This window comes from Lactuca virosa, chromosome 3 (assembly GCF_052849685.1).
Source record: "Lactuca virosa cultivar CGN04683 chromosome 3, Lactuca_virosa_CGN04683_v6, whole genome shotgun sequence".
NCBI classification, from domain to species: domain Eukaryota; kingdom Viridiplantae; phylum Streptophyta; class Magnoliopsida; order Asterales; family Asteraceae; genus Lactuca; species Lactuca virosa.
The window spans coordinates 139,643,187-139,663,738 of record NC_136428.1 but is presented as its reverse complement, the minus strand read 5'-3'; the positions used below and the strand labels follow the sequence as shown (position 1 = coordinate 139,663,738).

The 20,552-nt window shown below is 35.7% G+C and overlaps 2 protein-coding genes across 2 annotated transcripts; both read right to left on the bottom strand.

The window, feature by feature from the left end:
• Positions 1 to 3,821: 3,821 nt before the first annotated feature.
• LOC145164118 (F-box/FBD/LRR-repeat protein At5g53840-like) lies at positions 3,822 to 6,628 on the bottom strand. Its single transcript, XM_079082841.1, has 4 exons — positions 5,711 to 6,628; positions 5,557 to 5,577; positions 4,420 to 4,608; positions 3,822 to 4,271 (listed from the first exon to the last, which is right to left on the bottom strand). The coding sequence occupies exons 1-4, from the start codon at positions 6,626 to 6,628 to the stop codon at positions 3,822 to 3,824; spliced, it is 1,578 nt and encodes a 525-aa protein (XP_078938967.1).
• A 7,231-nt stretch (positions 6,629 to 13,859) lies between these two features.
• Positions 13,860 to 16,285, bottom strand: LOC145164117 (uncharacterized). Its single transcript, XM_079082840.1, has 6 exons — positions 16,233 to 16,285; positions 15,786 to 15,933; positions 14,574 to 14,616; positions 14,326 to 14,471; positions 14,017 to 14,091; positions 13,860 to 13,916 (listed from the first exon to the last, which is right to left on the bottom strand). The coding sequence occupies exons 1-6, from the start codon at positions 16,283 to 16,285 to the stop codon at positions 13,860 to 13,862; spliced, it is 522 nt and encodes a 173-aa protein (XP_078938966.1).
• Between the last annotated feature and the right edge of the window lie 4,267 nt (positions 16,286 to 20,552).

Below are 20,552 nucleotides of genomic sequence, written 5' to 3'. Positions count from 1 at the left end.
TTCACCCGAAACGCGTGGTTACGTCAAGAAAGATCATTCCTAGAAACGAAACGTTGCCCGATTCACCACTTATCAGGTGAGTTCATACCCATATAATCAATCTTTCAAAATGTATTTAAATGCTTTCAAGGGGGGAATACAAGTTGATCACAATGATAATTGTGTAAATATTATTTGTGATAACCATAATGTTAAAGGATTTCTTATGCTTTTATAAGTGATCAAAACCATTTCAAAATCTCTTTTTGAAGCTATGTTACTTTATTGTTTATAAAACACCGTTTTTAAAGTACAATCATAACTCAGTAGATAAATGAGTCTTTTATTCAAGTCAGTATCAGTTCAAGTAAACATACTAGTAAACTATAAAAGGTATAGTTTAGGGGTTCAGTACATACTATAACTAGGACAGGGAGGAACATACTCTAAAGAGATACAGGGAGGAACATACAATATGGGGTACATCTACAAAGTACCGGACAATAATAAATAAAATACATAACTTCCTAGTAACATAAACATTAAGTAGAAAGGGCCTATAATGCTAACTTTATGATTCCTTAGTGCATACACCAGGGATATATATTAATCGGGTTCGACAGACAGTAGGATGTGTGTTTTCCGTTTCATTTGCTGTTCCTTGTTTGGTTGTGGGCTTAGAGCAGATGCACCCAGTCTACTATCTATTCGATCTTAATTATATATATATATATATATATATATATATATATATATATATATACACCCAATAATCATAAGGGGTACCAGGTATAGGTCAGGTCATAGTATACCAATTCAATACATCGTTTTCTAGTACAAGAACATACTTTTCAGATAGAACATTGAGTAATCTAAACTAGAAACTTATCAGTGAAGGGTTTAATCCATTTTATTAACCCAATATAACTTAAAGGACCTCTAGTGGTTAATTCTATAATACCTTAGTTTATACAGCAGAGTTATACATAATTAACATCCGATAGGCAGTTGGATGTGTGTTTTCCGCCTTACTTCCTGTTCCTTGTTTGGTTGTGGGTTTAGGGCAGATTCACACAATTAACGACCCGTTCGATATTAGATTATCTATAGCTAGTGTAAACTAAGTGATTATAGAAGGAACTATTGTGGTTACCATTTTACTAAAGAAAATAAGGGTTTTTCTTAAAGAATGTTTTCAATCAAATAAAGGAACTATTACAATTAACTCCATAAGTACCGAATGAATACACTAGGGTTATATACAATGAAGATCTAACAAACAATGAGATGTGTGACTTTCGCCCCATTCCATGTTCCTTGTTTGGTTGTGGGCTTAGGGCAGATTCACACAATCCATTATCTGTTTACTCTAAAAATATATATAACTTGTATCCATTTAGTACTCATAGAAAGGATTGTAGAGTCATTTTACTTATCATTCATCATATCAGAAAATATAGGATTTTCTGGAGGAACATGCAAACTTTTATAAAAAGAACTTTCAACATACTTTGCATCACTAAAATACTTATGAACTCACCAGCTTAAATGCTGATCTACTCTTTCAAAATAACTTGTATTCTCAGGAGAATAGTAGACAGGTACGCACTCTGGGATTCAGAAGATGGAGCATAGTAGTTTCATGTCTTGTTTTGTTATTTGCTTTTGGATTCAATCTTTTGTGAATCACTACTTTGTAAAACACTTTATTATTAATACAATGGTTGTTTGTTACTATGATTACTATGATACATGTGTTGTGATACTAAACATGACGTCCTCCGCCCCTGAACGTTTCCGCCGTTCCGGTTTGGGGGTGTGACAGCTAACCCCCGGGTCTTCCTACTATACATAAACATAAACATAATGGATCGGCATTGGTGCCTTAGACCCATACAAACAGTAAGGAGACTCACCTTGCACTGCTGAAGACTAGCTGAACACTTCTGACTGCTATCAGGCGACTCCTGAGCTGCTGATCCTTCGGCTCCCTGAACTATTAATACCCAAAATAACACTTAGACCACAATACCCTCAAAAGTCAAACCAGGTCAAAGTCAACAGTCAAAGTCAACGCTCCGAGTTGACTTCAACTCGCCGAGTTGACTCATCAACTCGTCGAGTCCCACAATTCACAGGTTACTTCTGGACTTCGATCCTACTCGTCGAGTTCTCCTTGAACTCGTCGAGTACGCCTTCAACACTTTGGGACCCTTCTTCATCTGACTCGCCGAGTTCTCCTTTGAACTCGTCGAGTCCACCTTCATAAATTAGGGAGATTGCATTGGACTCGCCGAGTTCCTCCTTGAACTTGTCGAGTACGATGATCTTCAGGTCCACTATGAACCCAGACTGACTGAGTCCCTTACTAACCCAACTCATACCTGCTAGCAGAAGGGTTTTGGGCAAGGAAACGGTCTGACTCGCTAAGTCCTATGAGTGACTCGCCGAGTCAATCTATGTCCACATCTATTCAGACGATTTCAGTCGAGCACAAAGCATCCAAGACCCAGATCTAACGTTCTAGGGTCGGAATAACACGCAAAGCTACTACCTTTACATCCATGCATGGCCCTTTTTGCTCAAAAGGCCATAACAACCTCTTAAACTTTGCATGGTGAGTTCTAATGGCATAAAGCTTCCACCTTTATGCCTTAACTATCCACAATACTCTCAGATCTGAAAGGATCTTGCTTGGGGACGTCCAAATCCCACAAGCACCCATTTATAGACCAAAATCTTCATAAAAGGGACAACAAAGAGATCTATTAAATCAAAAGCCAAGATGAAGACTTGATTACCAAGAAATGCAGCCACTTGAGTGTATCTTCTGGATCTACTTCCTCCTTCTTGAACCTCTAACTTCCTTCTTCTCCTACTTCCACTTCAAGAGTACACAAATCACATAAAGGTGGCTCAAACACTCACAAGGTGCACTAGGGTTTCGTGGGTGAGGGTTTGGGGTCTGGAGGCTGAAGATGAGACTGATGGAATGAGAATATGATGCTTAAATAGGGCACCAAGTCCCGAAATTAGGGTTTCCCAACCCAGGCCAGACTCGCCGAGTCAGTCCCCCGACTCGTCGAGTCGGCCAATTAATTCGCGACACGGAACTCTCTCCTACTCGTCGAGTTCCTCCCTGAACTCGACGAGTAGACCTCTTTGACTTGGGGTTTTTCCTTTCCTTTCTTGACCTTCTAAATTCGGGGTGTTACATAAACCCCCTTCTGTTTTCCATACAATTGATTCGGTAACCTAAGCTAGACTTTTTTGGGGATGATTTATGAGAAAGGAAAGGGTATGTGACGATAAGAGATAGCATAAGGTAGATTGTTTTTTGGAGATTTTCGGAGGGTGAGAAGTGGTAAATAAACATGATGTAGATTAGATAAAGATGAGAAGAAGAGAAAGTCACATATAGGTTTTAAGGGAGAGGGGTGGGGTATTTACTAATAATAAAAGATTAAATAAAATCAAATAAATTGTAAGAAGTATATCAAAAACCCAAATTAATCATTTCACATTTCATTTTGGTATGTTACCAAAATCACAATGAAACCTTTTCATAATACATTTTTTGCAAAACGAAAAAAAAGGGATCCAATCCAAAGAAAATGACGAACCAAATGCCATTTCTACAGTTTGCTCTTATTTTTATTATTTTAAATACTTGATGTTTAAATTAAATTTTCAAATAACATCCACGAAAAATAAGTGAACACAATCACCCATGAATCTTGACTTTTAGCACAACAATATAAAACCGACATAAAAATTAATACTAAAATATAAGTGCATTAGTCTCTTGAGTTTACTTTAAGGTGTTAATCCATCCCAAAATATTAACCGTGAGATTTGTAGCATCTTCGCACAAATTCAAAAAAAATGGTAGCATCACTGCCTTCTTTGGCCTTCTTTGATGCAGACAACTGAGTTATCAAGTCTTCAGTGTGCTGAAACAATCCACGCATTTCGTGCAACCATCCAAGAATGGGGTGATTCATGGATTTCGTGCAATCACGCCTATTAATATACTTTTTCATAATTTGTGCCATCATGAGATAATTATCTAATTTTGCTTTAATTTTCTTATGCTTAAACACTCCCATAATTGCCCCAAGGTTCCATTGTAATTTCCACGCCCAATGCATCTCAACGTATGGTTTGCTATGTACATCCCTCTGAGCCTTGTAATCCTCACTATTTCTATTTTGTTTACACTCCTCTAGCAATATCCCCAAGTGTTTTACAAATACTTGTGTTGATGCCATATTCTCCATAACTGTAATCTCCTGCAATGTTTTCATGATCATCATAAATTTCATGTTTTTGCAATGTAACCGGTGCATGTTACAATGTTGCATATTTTGGTATGGTTATGCATGTGCATAAACTAGAAAAAAGGATAAACCGAATATTATATTGGCACTGTGTAAATACCTCACATGAGACCATTGGGAAGATGGCACAATCATCATCGTTGTTTATTTCAGTACGTGTAGTTACTTTCTCTTGTGCCTGCACCTCCAAGTATACCTTTACTACCGGTTTTATTGTAAACTTCAGAATCTTTGTGTTAGCAAACGCACAAGCTTTATGTGGGACTAGTTTCATGGATGAAGATAGACTCTGCAGAAAATTACATATAGATCAATGTGATCTTAATAACCGTGTATGTAGGGCTGTAAACGAACCGAACGAACACGAACAGGGGCTTGTTCATGTTTGTTCATTTAAGTTAGCCGAAGAAATGAACGAACACGAACGGATAAACGAACGAGTTTTCTTGTTCATGTTCGTTCATTTAACAAATTACATTGTTCATGTTCGTTCGTTTATGTTCGTGAACAAGTTAAACGAACATAAACGAACGAACATAAACGAACAAAGATAAAAAAACATAATTGAACATATATGAACTTAAATGAACATATAATATAGTAATGTAATCAAACACGATTAAGCATGTATGAATATAAAATGAACTTATATGAACAAACATAAACGAACTTAAATGAACAAACATAAACGAACTTAAATGAACAACATAAACGAACGTTCGCGAACATAATTGAACGAATGAGACCATTGTTCATGTTCGTTCGTTTAAATAAATGAACTAGAATTTATGTTCGTGTTCATTCATTTATTAAATAAACGAACATAAACGAACTTCCCGCCGAACGATTCATGAACTGTTCGCTGAACGTTCAGTTCGTTTACAACCCTACGTGTATGTGTGTGAGAATGATAAGTAAGAAAAATTCGAGAGTGTCAAATTGAAAAAATCAATGATTCTAATTGATTCTTGAGTATTGAAAACCTTCCGAAATTAAATGGATTTAGTTATGGATAAGTAATTGTGATTCTCATCAAAACCATTGATTCTTTTGATCTATGCTCCAGATTGGTTCTTACACTCACACAATATTTGTGATTATCAAAATAAACTACCCATGTATGTGTGTGTGTGTGTATATATATATATATATATATATATATACACACACACACACACAGAGAGAGAGACACCCACAACATAAAACTATGGAGGGGGTGCAAGAACTCTTGATATACCTTCCTTTGTGAAAAGAGACGCTGCAAAAGATAAAATTAGATATAGATTAATGCAATTTTCATAACCATGTGTGTGTATACAAGAGTATTTGCCAAACTCCAGATTAAAAATCTTGGTAAGATACAAAAGATAAACAATATCAATGACCAATACCTTGAGAATCCCCAAGTTAAGTGTAAGAAACTTGACACTATTGAGCTGTTGAAGCAAATAAACTATACTATGAGCATCTGCTTTGTGTGGATCGTACATAAAGAGGTCAACCTTCTCCAAAGAATGGAAGCCTGATGGTGTAGAAACCTGCCAAGGTTGAAAACCTTCTATGAACAAGGTGGTAAGCCCAGGTGCAGAAATCAGATGTTTCCCTTCGCACCATTTAATAGTGAGATTCTTGAGTTGAGGTGCAACCACATTCACAACCTCCTCTGATGCCATATTAGGGGGTGTAGATACAAGTGTCAGATCAGAAAGTCGAGGATGACAGATATTTAAAACTTTGGTTTCCGTCATTCTGCACCGGTTCAAGGAGAGGTTCTTCAAGTTGGTGCACTTGGAGAAAAGACCAATATCATCATAATCAGACAGTTCGACTTGGTGAAGATGCAAAGTCGTTAAATCTGGGAGGTCCCACTTCGGTGTCGCAATAAAGGAATATGGGCATTCAACTATATTCCCTCCAGGAAAACGTGTAACACTCAGTTGTTGGAGACTGTGAGAGAATTTGCAGCTGAGAAATCTTGTGACTGATTCATCATCCCTAACTGTTCTCCCAAGAACGAGATTGACTGAATAATTTACTTGATTATCTCGGTGTGAGAGAACATTAGAAATAAAATTGGAAAAGTGGCACTCATTATTGAGATTCTCGAAATTCAAATAGGGCATTGAAGTCCAGATAAACCTCCATCTAGATGACAATACACTAGTGTTAATAGCATCTTTGATGTTAAGCAAAGAAAGGATTTTATGGATTAGTTTATCTGGCAAGCTGCTTAATCTGTCGCGTTCTACATCCACTGCATCTTTTCTTGTAGATATGAAAAGATCATTAAGCATTCTTATTAGCTCCATAATCCCTGCAATGGAATACAATGCAACAATAAGGACATACAAAACAAATGAACCAAATTCTACAATTCACCATAAGGTTGGTACTTCTCCATTGCAACACAAAAATTCTCATAATGAATTATATCTACAAGATATGTGTGTTGCTTTTACGTAGTAAAAAACAGGACGAAAATTAACATTGAATAAATCACTATATTAACCAACAATTAGTCGGCTAATTTCATTCTAAACAATTAGGTATATAACAAAGAAATTCCAAGTTTCCTCTGTTCCAACAATTAACAAAATCACAAATTCGGTTAATAATGCAGCTATAAACTCGTTCAAACAAATTCACAATCATAATTAGTACATTGGATTCACAATACACTAATTAGATTTAAAAAAAGGGTTAATATCACAAAAGTCCCATGTTTTTGGCACTAAATTGGAAAAAGCCCTGAATTTAATTTTTCATTTACTGTGACCACAGTATTTTCATTGACTTATCGTTTGAGGGCAAAGAGCCGGTTTCAGCAGGTTGCTCCCTTAGTCGAACGTTGCAGGTAGTTTTGGGTCGATTCTTCTCTCCAACTTCAAACCAAAAAGATGGTAAGCTCCTCCAACACGCACACACAAGGTTACAAAGAGTGGGCTTTAAGGAATCGTTGGTCTGAAGATTTGAGATGCGATTGTGATGAACCTGCGACATTCTCGATCTCCAAAACTATCGATAATCCATGGAGGAAATTCAGGGGGTGTCCAAAATATCAGGTAATATTAAGTAATTTTTTGTGGTCTTGTTGAACCATTATGAACAAGTGATTGTTGTGCAGGACTCAAAAAAATACGGCTTTTTTTTATGGCTTGATCCACCCCTGCCAAACACTTACTACAAGGAAACTATGTGGAAGTTCCATATGGATTTGGAGGAGGCTAACAGCAATAAAGCATTTGCAATGGAGGTTTTGAAGCTTTCAGAGGAGGCCAAGAACAACAAAGAAGTTCAATTGGATATTTTAAACCTGTTGAAGGTGGAGCTACTTATGATGGTCATGCTTTTGGTGGTGGTGATAGTTATGGGGTTTATGGTTCACAATGTTATGGTTAAAGCACTGTGAAGTTGTGGGCATTAGTTAGGTTCAGGTGGAATGGTAGTAGTAGTTTAGGTGTAAGGGTATTTTGGTCAAGTTAGGCAGTAAGTAGATGCATGTGTTATGTATGGCAATTTTTTGGTTTTGTAAGAGATGACAATGACAACAACTTATTATGTCTTAATGATAACAATGTATTAAGTCCTTTAACACATACATATGTATAAACCTACTTACCAAGCTAACCAAAATATGGAAGGTAACAACAATTATAGTGATCAAGGTATATATATATATATATATATATATATATATATATATATATATATATATATATATATATATATTATTGATAACTTAATAATCATACCAAATATCAATGTTAGTTAACAGCCCAAAAATGGGAATGTACTTTACAATGCTTCCCAAAAACCACTATCATACCATTTAACCTAATTAGAACCAAACTTCCAATTCTACCAAACATTATGGATATGAATTGGAAGCTTGTTACCAAAAGACAAGTGTACCAAAAGTAGATGTTTACAAAAAGGGCAACCTATTTACTAATGCCCATTCTACCCATTGAACCCTTAAACACAAAAAGTAGTTGTTTACAAAAAAGGGCAACCTATTTACTAATGCCCATTCTACCCATTGAACCCTTAAACACAACTCCTTACTCTAAAACCCAAGGGGTTTTGGAGGAACCACCACCATCAACATCTTCAACCATTTTCCTGAGCTTCAACTTCCTAATTCTTTCAGAGGGTTTCCTCTTTTTCTCCCAATGGAAATTGTAAGCACCATAACTTCTTCTGGAGGGTAGGACTCTTGCTCCAACCTCTCTCTCTTCAACTCCTTCTTCCTCAACCACTATGCCTTCAACTTCTACTTGCTCAACATGTATGCCTTCAACTTCTTCTTCTTCAACCTCTCTATCTTCAACTCCTTCCTCAACCTCTTTTTCTTCAATCCGTTGTTCCTCAACCTCTCCATAAACCTACAATATGGAGCGGTAGTTAGTAAATCTACAATATGAAAGCCAAAAATAGTGATTACCAGAACATACCTCTTTCATAGCAGCCACTGCTTCATCATGTGTATATCCAGACATCAGCAACTCCTATAAAGTAAGTCTTTCACTCACCTTCACCTCATTGTCATCATGTAAAGTAATTCTTTCACTCACCTTCACCAAGATCCAAATCAGCAACCAAATTATCAATGAACCAGGTCCAGTTGTCCTTATTCTCAACATTCACAACTGTCCATGCTATTGGGTAGACATGGTTGTCTGCATCCCTCCCAATAGCAGTTAAAATCTCCCCCTTAACCTGCCCCTTCAAGAAAATCTCCCCCTTGAAGCCAACATAAAACCTTTTGAAATAGTTAAACCCCAGATTACTTTCTACCCCCACCAAGCAAGTTGTACCCGGATTACTCAACCTAATTGCAGCTGCATAGTCCCAAACCTTGGCATAGTGGTCTTCTAACTTCCCTTCTATCATCCCCATTGCAGTAGCCCTTGCTCTTTGGCATTGCCCAAGAGATACACTCACTGAAAACCTTTGTAGCACATCTGCTTGCATCTCTAGCAATGTCATCTTGGGCTTCATGATTACATCTTTCAGGTAGTGTTTGGCTAACCAACTGCTAGTAACTAAGGAACCAAAATGATAATTCCTAGCACACAGATGCATTTCATTACAAAATTTTATCTGGAATGTTCTTTCATTATACTTCCATCCAGCTGCAACCCTAAATGGACATTGCATTTTGTTATTATCATTGTTGTCCCTGGTTCCACTACCACACTTAGCTATAACCCTCACTCTATCACTTTTTTCAAAATAAAGTTGGTACCCTCCATGGACTGCATAGTTAGTTAAAGCAAACCTGAGTTGAGCAGGGGATTCATAACAATCTCCTAATCGGGGCATCATCTCTTTCCAGTCAACATTGGGATCATGCACCCTATACTCCACACCAACATCTTCATTGTCCTCATCTAAGTGGGCATGCTCTTTTTGTTGGATACCAGGAATGTCTCCATCATCTACCATTCCATCAATACTCCTCCTTAATACGTTTTCATCACACAATAAGTTAAGAAACTGATCATCACATAGTCTTGAGGGGGCTTTGAAAGTTTCTTCAGAAAAATCCAAGAAGCTAAAGTCAAATGCATCTTCATCGGAGTCAGATTCTGGAAGATATGTCTTCTCAGGGAGCTTAGGCCCTTTAGGCTTCTTAGTTCCAGAAGTAGAAGCCATCTGTTTCATAAAAAAAACAAAAACACAACTTGTTAGTTCAAACTTAAAACTCCATAGACGAAGATAACCACCCTCATAATCATCAATTTCTTGTTTCCATACACGTACCTTTCTACTCCAACCTTACTTCACCAACGATTTCGAAGCTTCAAGTTGCGAAATTGGGGACTGTGAAATTCTTCTCAGCGTCAAAACCTTCTCGAATGCATGAAAAACCCTTTAGCAGTGATGGTTCGTGAAAGGTGATGGCTACGGAATAACTTAGTGGTGACCGGATGGTACAGGTTACCTGCTGGTGACCGGCTCTTTGCCCTCAAACGATAACTCAAAGAAAATGTCGTGGTCACAGTAAATGAAAAATTAAATTCAGGGCTTTTTCCAATTTAGTGCCAAAAACATAGGACTTTTGTGATATTAACCCTAAAAAAAAGTTAGAATTTTGTATACTTACCGCAAGAGAATGGAGGATTGGGAGATAGGGTCATTTAGCGAAGACAAGATCAGAAGACTAGATGTGTTGTGGGTAAACGAAGTAGAAAAACGAGAGCAACAAGGAAGGGGAAGCCAGCCTTAGTTGTGTCGTCTGTCGATATCGATGGCCTTTATACCGAAAAGTAAACCAGTAAACCAATCATGAGTGTTTACCGAGCCCTTTGCTTTTGAAGTGGGTTTAGTTGAGATAATTACAAATTTAGTCAATTTTTTTCATGATATATATATATATATATATATACATACTAGAAACAGGGGTTTTAGAGACGGACGAATCCGTCGCTATTCCGTCGCTAAATGTTGTTTGCGATGGATCAGCAACAGATTCACTCCATAGGTAATTAAAACGTGGCTAATGACTCATCGAGGGTTTTAGCGACGGATCAGTTTTTCTTTGCGACAAATTTAGCGACAGAATATCCGTCGCTAAATGTCACTCAATACATTTACCCAGGACATTAGCGACAAAATTTGTTAAAGACATTCCGTTGCTGTTCTGTCGCAAATTTCTCTGATCAATTTTTTTTCCGTAGCTAATCCCTTGCAAAGTTCATATATTAATTTCTTTTTCCGTCGCTGATCTATCGCAAACTTTAGACATGATTTTTTCCCATAGCTAATCCCTCGCAAAATTCATAAATTAATTTTGTTCTTTTCGTCGCTGATCCGTCACAAACATTAGACATGATTTTTTTTCCGTAGCTAATCCCTCACAAAATTCATGCATTATTTTTTTTTTGTCACTAATCCGTTGCGAACTTGTAATATCATTTTTTATTATGATTCTAAAAGAAAAAAAAATACTGCAATCATCAATTTATTATACTAAAAAACATCAAATAATGATACAACCAAAAGCAGCACAGAGTGCAGTAACAGATCTGAAATCATGATGATGGTTTTAGATGTAAATAAAGATGAAATTACAATTACACCCTTCAGAAAGAAATGTTGTATGCTTACACTGCTCCGTTCATTCAATAACTAGCAAAAGCAGAGGCGATAGGGATATAAGGGTCTAATTGGGAATATGGCACCAAACCAATCACAACAGCAGATACAAGCATATACAAAACACAACATGTAAACAGTGATACCCCAATCCCAATAGGTAAATATCTCTGAGGATTCTTCACCTGTAATATAAACAATATGAAAATTACAATTATACCCTTTAGAAAGAACAATCACAATCACTAGTGTTACCTCTTCTGTTGTGCTGGTTACTGCATCAAAACCAACATATGAGAAAAAAACGATTGCAGATCCAACAAGTATTCTATTAGCTCCATACGGGAAATACCTGAAAATCAGATACATGTTTCATGTTGCCAAGGGTAAAATGGTAATTTAACACATGTGAAAAAAATGAACATATTACCCGCCTGGAACTTTATATCCCACCCATTGAGTCTTGAAACCTATGTATCCACCAACTACTATGATGAAAAACAAGTCTACAACGTTTATTGTTGTGATTATGCCTTGAGCCAATGAACTCTAAAAGTATTCATTTTATTAGTATAATAAAATTTAAGAATATGTGCTATAAGAATAAGTCATTAATTGAAAGGACTAAAATACCTCTTTGATTCTGGTGCAAAGTAGTCCGGTTATAATGAAGACTAAAACAACAGCACAAGGATCAACTACAATTCCTAGAATGGTGGGTCGACTTAAGAAAGCAGGAAGCTTATCTGGACCTCCAAAAAACATAGCCTGTTTAAAATTGAAATTATAATTCGAAAAAGAAAAAGAAAAAGAAAATTGAAATTATAAATTAGGTTGAAAGAAGAAGGAGATGAAGTGCACCATATTTGGGGATATGCCATAGGCTACTGCTGCTCCACCAATCAACCAAGAAACACTGGAAGTTGAAGGGGATAGAATATTGATTTGCAGAAAGAAAATGTGATTATATGAATAAGAGAATTGTTAGGAGATATTACGAGATTACCCTTCTCCAACACATCAGTAAGAATACTGATATGCACTCCCTGCAGATGGGCAACGACATGCAAGTTCTGCATAACATAATGCTGAAAGTCCAGCTGCTATTCCGACTATTGCAGGCCCTGTTTGCTCTTTATCAACCGTTCCAACAAGAATGTAAACTCTAGCTCCAATTGTTGCTCCAACTCCTGATAAAATTGGTTTAACTTTTAGGTTAATTGATACCAATGCATCCCAACATCATACATACATACTAACATACATACATACATATATAACAAATTCATTGTATAACGACACTAGGAGAAACAACGTGTATTAATCAACAAAACATAACAAAGGGTAAGATAGTAAATTACTGATGAATAATTCAACATCATACATACATACTAACATACATACATACATACATACATATATAACAAATTCATTGCATAATTTACTATCTTACCCTTTGTTTCTTCATCGATATCCTAGTTTCGTACCGTATATTAATTGCAGGTTTCAAAGGGCAAGACCAATCATAATTGATCCCGGTTTATATCATTCAAAGAAACCTGGTGTTTTCTGGGCCAAAGAGAAACAATCCATGCCTTCTTCATTCAAGTTGTTCATGGGTGTGTACTTCTGCTATACCACTTTACCTTTTTTATGATTTTATACAACAAGATTTTACCTTTTTTTTTGTTCCATTTCCGCAACAGGCTATTCTTGGGTTGTTCTTACTAGACCCTTTCTTGAATTTTGCGTTTGGGTTGCTCTTCTTGGATAATCTACCTCGTACTCTTCTTATGTATTACACAAACTTCTTGTCATCCCCTGAAGGATACTTTCACACAGTCATCTGTAACCATAAAGACTATCAGAACACGACTGTCAACCATGACATGCACTACATCAAATGGGATAATCCCCCAAAATAGTACCCTGTAAATCTCACAATCCAACACTTTTCTGACATGGTTGAAAGTGGAGCTCCCATTGGGCATTCTTTTGCCCAAAATGACCCGGTTCTTGACAAAATTGACAATGAGCTTCTGGGAAGATCTGTTGACCAGTTAGGAAGATCGGTCATTTATTTAAAGGAAGATATAGCATCTGTTGACCAGTTGGGAAGATTTTACCTTTTTTTTCATATATTTCACTAGGAACATCCAGTTCACGAACTACATAACAAAGGGTAAGATAGTAAATTACTGATGAATAATGATGTTGAATTATCAATTATCAATGAAAAAACAACATAAAAGTTGTCATTTCATCAAGAACATGTAAAAGTTAGCCTCCAAACAGATGGACTTACCAAGAGAGGTAAAGTCATAGAAGTTGCCAAAAATTTCTACAAACAGAAATAAAATGCCAAAATATTATTAACATTGATTTGCATGACAATTTCTCCTAAAATTAAGTAGAAAACTCACCAATTTGACCAAGGAGTTATATTTTAATGCCTTTATGTTCAACCTTCTTCCCTTGCATTGGGTCTACAGATATCTGCAAAAAGGGCAAATAAGTAAATTCAACTTGTTTCAATCACTAGCTCGCAAGTAAGAGGTTTATTATCCAACAAAATTAGAAAACCATTAATAACTACCACTCCAGCAATGCTTTCTTGACTTTGGAAAAGAGGCACATCTGATATCTGACCATTTTCCTTCTTCAAAGGAACCTGGTGATGAATTAGTAAAGAAGAATTATTATAGCAGGCCAAAGTATTGATATACTAAACAATAATCATCTATCTAGAATGAGAACAATAAGAATAGCATATATGTTTGCGAGTTTTCACATCATTAAGTGTAACTGAAATATTACAAGAAGGCTTGAAAGCTCCTATATTAGTAAATGGAGTGAAGTAAATTGCTATTTCCTGCAATGTTCTTGTAATATGCATTAACCTTACCAAGTATCCCCTGAAAGCTGCTTGTGCCTTAGTAGCAGCCTGTTCTAGCCTGATTAAATCATCATCATTTGCAGCATTTAGTAAGTTGGCACTGGAGCTCTTCTCTAACTGTGATTGTTCTCCATTTATGTTGCTGACGTGGCACACTGGTATTGATATAACAGTAGATCAACATCAAGATAATTTGATTGTGTGTTGAGGGTAATGGAGGTATTTTTGTCTAGCATCCTTCAAGAATAATAAGATACCATCATGTATATGTGTTTTACTAGTAACAGGTGTAACTGTAAACTGTAAATTAACACTTTTAATTACTTTTGAGATATTAGTTTTTGATGACTTCTTTCCAAAAAGAACAGTCTTCATCCACTTCCAGGAGATTAGATTCATTGAGTAATTCACGAGATTCATTGAGTAATTTTCAACACATTGCTACTTGTTTTCAATTAGGTACATGCTATTAACTTCATCAATTGTCAAGAATATCAATTCATAGCTAATCCTATCAATCTAACACAATACAATACAATGACCTAAACTTATGCATATCATCCATAAAGTTCAAAATTACCTCAAGGTTAATCAAATTTGTATAAACAAGAGCTTGAATGGGATGACCACCACTGTGTTCCAGCTACCGCCAACAGAACCGCCATCGCTATCTAATCAGGTGATCGACGCCGCTGTTGCCGCTAAGCAGTTGTACGGTCTAGAGTAGTTGTGAATCAACAGATCGAAAGGCATTGGCATGGAAGTAAGCAGTGAGTCAACGAGGAAGGGAGTCGAACCGAGAAGAAAGCCAACGAGGATGTGATTTCAGATCAGGTTTTCCTTTGAGAGGCTTCAAAGAGGGATGATGAAGGTTGACTGTGGTGGAAGCGATTTCCTGGACAGGGTAGAGATTTGACGATCATATAGGGCTTTGGTAGGAAATCGTTCACTTTGGGAATGAATCGGAGGGAATGAAAATAAAACGAGGGAACGAGTAAAGGAAGAAAAGCCAGGAATGAAAAAAAGAAGGAGTAGATTTTCTGCAAGGGTTTGGCGAGGGCCAGGAAAAAAAAGCCACTAATTTTTTGCAATCCGTCGATATTCCCTGGTTGAGAGATTTTACTTTTCGACGGTTTAGCGAGGGACTGCTTTTTGTCGATAAAATCATACAAATCTGTCGTTGATCCCTTGGTAATACATCTCTAAACTTCTATAATTATTTTGATTGAAATATTTATGCATTCCATCAGTGATCCCTCAGTAAACCGTCGCTAATTAGCTAGCGATAAAATCTGTCGCTGTAGGTCAGGTTTCTAGTAGTGTATATATATGCAAAAGATTAAATAAGAACCACTAAAAGTTAAGAACCGTAAGAACCTCATTTTATAACCAGATCTACACACACTATATACACCCTCACATGGTTATTTTCTCTCTCATCTCAAACTTAAAGAACACACAAAAATTACCACCAACCCTTGACTGCCACCACCTCCTACTGTCGACGAACCGCCGCCGCCTCCTATTGCCGATGAACCACCGCCATCTGATCCACAAGTTCCGGTTGGCTCCAAATCTACAATTTCAGCTTCAGATTTACGATTCTCCTTTTCAGATCTACAATTTCAGCTTCATATCTATGATTTTTCTCTTCAGATCTACAGTTTTCCTCTTCAGATCTACTATTTTCGACTTCAGATCTTCGATTTTCTCCTCCGGATTATGAGCTCCGGTGAGCGGTGATAAACACCACCTTGCTCCATCACTTTCGATCGCCAGTTGGTTTCAGATCTGAAGTCAAGAAGTTGTTTCAACTTCACTTTCTCTCTATAAAACAATAAACATATCATATCTGGTGTGATTTGGTTAGATCGAGTTCGTCTCCAGATCTTCGACATCCAGATCTAATGGAATACATGAAAACTTCTCCGATTTGCTTCACCGGAACAATAGATATGAAGGAAATCATCGCCAACAGATCTGATATCCAGATCTGATGCTACCACCATCGATGTGACTTCACCTCTACCACAACCGACGTCGCACCACCGTTGTTTCTGCCTACCATCAATGCTCATGGATCTGAAGCAAGAGAACAATCTCAGATCTGGACATAAGATGCATTGAAGGTGTTTGATGAAATTCTTCACTAAAAACAAGGTATGTTTTTAAACAATGAATAATATGAAGAAGTTTCTGAATTAGTTTCTTAAGTTGTGAATAAATGTTTTTTCTGTAATAATTAAGTTGTTAATCCATGGATTTTATACACATCTGATTGTTTCAATTAGAAAAAAAAAAGTTCAGTTATGAATGCATGATTTTTTATAAGTATTAAGTTGTGAATACATGATTTTTTGTAAGTATTAATTTGTGAATGCATGATTTTTTGTAAGTATTAATTTGTGAATGCATGATTTTTTTTTTCATAAGTTTTAGTTGTGATTAAATGAATTTTTTTTCTAAGTTTTAAGCAATATATGTATGAATTTTTATTAGTTTTAATATGAATTTAAACATGTTTTTATTATATTAGTGTTTTCTCAAATAATGTAAATTTAGGTATTTTAAGTTGTGAATTGTGATGAGTGTGTGAACTGCTATCTAAGATTGAGGGTTGGAACAAATCTATAACAAGAATTCTTGGAATTCCTTGGGCATTCTTGATTGGTGCTGAACTAACTATAGTGCAAAGTCGTATCTCTTTGGTTAATAAGGTCCAAAAGGTTTATCGCTCCCAGGGGGTGCAGATACATAATATAGATACAAATGGTCCACTGGGAGCAAGAATTTCCAGGAACATATCGTTTCTGAGCAGAAGAGCCGTTTTCAAGTAGTGTTCGATCGATTACGTATTAATCAATATTCGATTGATTGGTCTGAGGTTATCGACAAAAAAGATTTGTCTAAGCCACTTCGTTTCTTTTTGTCCAAGTTGCTTCTTTTTTGTCTAACTCAACCTTCAAGCTCCAAACATCATCATATGTAATTTCTAACTTGTAAATATGTTTTATTAAACTGTGAATTTTTGTATTAAATTGTGAATTAAATGTATTAAGTTGTGAATTGAGTATATTAAGTTGTTAATTTTTTTACGAATTTTATTTTTGTTTCTAAAATATAAGATGAAAGAAGCATTATATATATATATATATATATATATATATATATATATATATATATATATATATATATATATATATATATATACTATTTTTTCTAATTTTGAATAACATGTAAAATTTAAATTGTGAATATTATATAAATTAAAATTTGAAAGAAATACTAGTCTATATATCTGAAGGTATAAATATAATACTAAGTACAGAATATGGATGTGAATATATAGTTTTTATGTATTAAACTGTGAATTTAATATATTAAGTTGTTAATTTTGTGTATTGACTATATTAAGTTGTGCATTGATTGTATTAAATTGTGATTTTTTTTATGAATTTTATGTTAAAATATGAATATTTGTATTAATTTTTTTGTGAAGTAAATATGTAAGAGTGTATTAATTTTTATAATTATTGCACTAAACTCCAAATTAGTGAATTAATATGTTTATTAAACTGTGAATATAGTATTTAAGCTAACAATGCATGATTTTATATATATATATTTGGTTTGAAAGGAATGATGGTTACGACGTTGACATAGATGGTTGGTGCTGACATGTGGTAGTTGGTGGTGGTGGTAGAGTTTGGGTTTGACTCTCCAAAATGAATGAATTTTGTGTACTAAACTATGAATGGACTGTATTAAATTTTGTATTTTGTATAATTTTTGTGTTAAAATATAAATCGATGTGTGAATGAATATATTCAACTGCAAAAATTATAATTTTTCCCTTTTCGTATCAAAAATACAAAAAATAATCTGGATTTTAACATGTTTAATTAGTATTCTGTACATATTTACTTATAAAAAGGGGTTCTTACGGTTCTTAATCTTTTATGGTTCTCATTTGAACCACTCCCTATATATATATATATATATATATATATATATATATATATATATATATATATATATATATATATATATATATATATATATATAGAGAGAGAGAGAGAGAGAGACTTAGGTTCAAATGTTTTTACTATCTATTGTGTGCATGTATGATTAATTCTAGACCAATCATTTTAGTTATTTTAACAAAGTAATTAATACATATTAAATGTTGAAGATTTAATTAATGCTCATTATATCTTCAACATGTAATATGTATTAATTACTTTCTTAAAATAACTAAAATGATTGATCAATAATCAATCGTACATGCACACAATAGATATTTATAACACAATAACCTAACCCTATATATATATATATATATATATATATATATATATATATATATATATATATATATATATATATATATATAGAAGTAGGTTCATGTAAAAACAAAGATTATTGTGAGAACGTGAGAACGCATATGAGCCAATCATTTACAAGGGCGATTTTGGACAACTAAAATATCAATTAAGGGTATTTTTGGTTTTTTACTGGAAACATTAATAACTAATTTAATTTGAATCCCTATGTTTTTGGTAAATCCCTATAACTAATCAGTTTCCGTTTTTTTATCTCTCTCACGATCATTGCGATACATTCCAATCCCAAACCTATTCCACCCCTCCACTGCGGAAGACGACTGAATCTCCAAACTGTTGAATCTACTTTAGCCTTCGACTTTCTCAAACATGTCTTAAGGACCCCTTTGTCCAACTTTGTGTTTCCCACTTTATTTTCTTTACGTTTGTTGATGTGTGATCTTCCTCAATCGGTAAATACTTTCACCTTGTCGATTTCTTTATCACCAACTTTTTATGTGGCTTCCGACTATTTCTTTTGTTGCTGACTTTACATTATTTAATTGGATTTTCAATGTTAGGTTGTTATGACATTTGTGAAATATGATACCTGTAACATCCCGAAATACAACCCAAAAAATTTTCGTTTAAAAACTTAACTAAACCAAAATATTAAACACTAAAAGATAAATCCATGAATCATACGTCTCAAAATGTCATAATAAGTTAATCAAATCAACTGATGTCAAAACATATCAAAATGTCTGAATAAAACTCCCAGGATAAACTGAAGTTGTGGTGTGTGTCATGTCATCATCCCAAGCTCTTCCCCTGACTAGCGGAAGTACCTGAAACCAAAAACTGAAACTGTAAGCACAAAGCTTAGTGAGCTCGCCCAATCTACCACATATCATACAATAGCATATAAAGCAACTACTGGGCGTTGCCCACTGCATCGGACTGAAGTCCGGAAACTGCATCGGACCGAAGTCCGGAAACTGCATCGGACCGAAGTCTGGAAGCTGCATCGGATCGAAGTCCGGAACTAACCAGGGCCTTGCCCACTACATCAGACCGAAGTCCGGAAACTTACTGAACATAGCATAGCATAATCATAACTATTAGCATAAACACATATATTGCATACTGCATCGGGCCGAAGTCCGGAACTCATAACATGAGACATGCTTGAATCACAAAGACATCAAGCACACTGAACTACTGCATCGAACCGAAGTCCGGAACTACTGCTAACTAAACGGGTCGACATTGTGGCCATAGACCCGTTCCTACTGGAAGGAAACTCACCTCGTAACGCTGGCTGCTGAAGTGCTAAATCTGAAACTGTCTGACTGCTGCTCTGGAATTCCCCGGCTACAAATCCCATAAACACTAAATCAGATACTGATAACTAATCTCAGGGTAAAATGACTATTTTACCCCTGGTCAAAGTCAACTTCCTGGTCAAAGTCAACTGTCAGTTGACCTGACTCGCCGAGTTGGGTCGTCAACTCGCCGAGTCCCTATCCTTTCTTCTATTCCCCAACCCGACTCTACTCGTCGAGTTTAGCAAAGACTCAACAAGTTCTCCTTCTATAATAACATCGAGTCAACCTTCATCTGACTCGCCGAGTTGTATGAACAACTCGTCGAGTCCTCCTTCATCATATGAACACGTCCAGTCTACGAGTCGCCGAGTTGTATGAACAACTCGTCGAGTCTGTTCTTGTGGGTAAGAAGATTGCCTTGGACTCGCCGAGTGTGTTTTGACACTCGTCAAGACCATGGTTTACAGATTATAGCTAACTCTTAAAACGTCGAAACACTCCCTGGGACCTTTCTAATCCTATGCTAACACTCAACTGGGCTCCTTCGAACCACAACAGATTGGGGACTCAAGCCCCGGACTCGCCG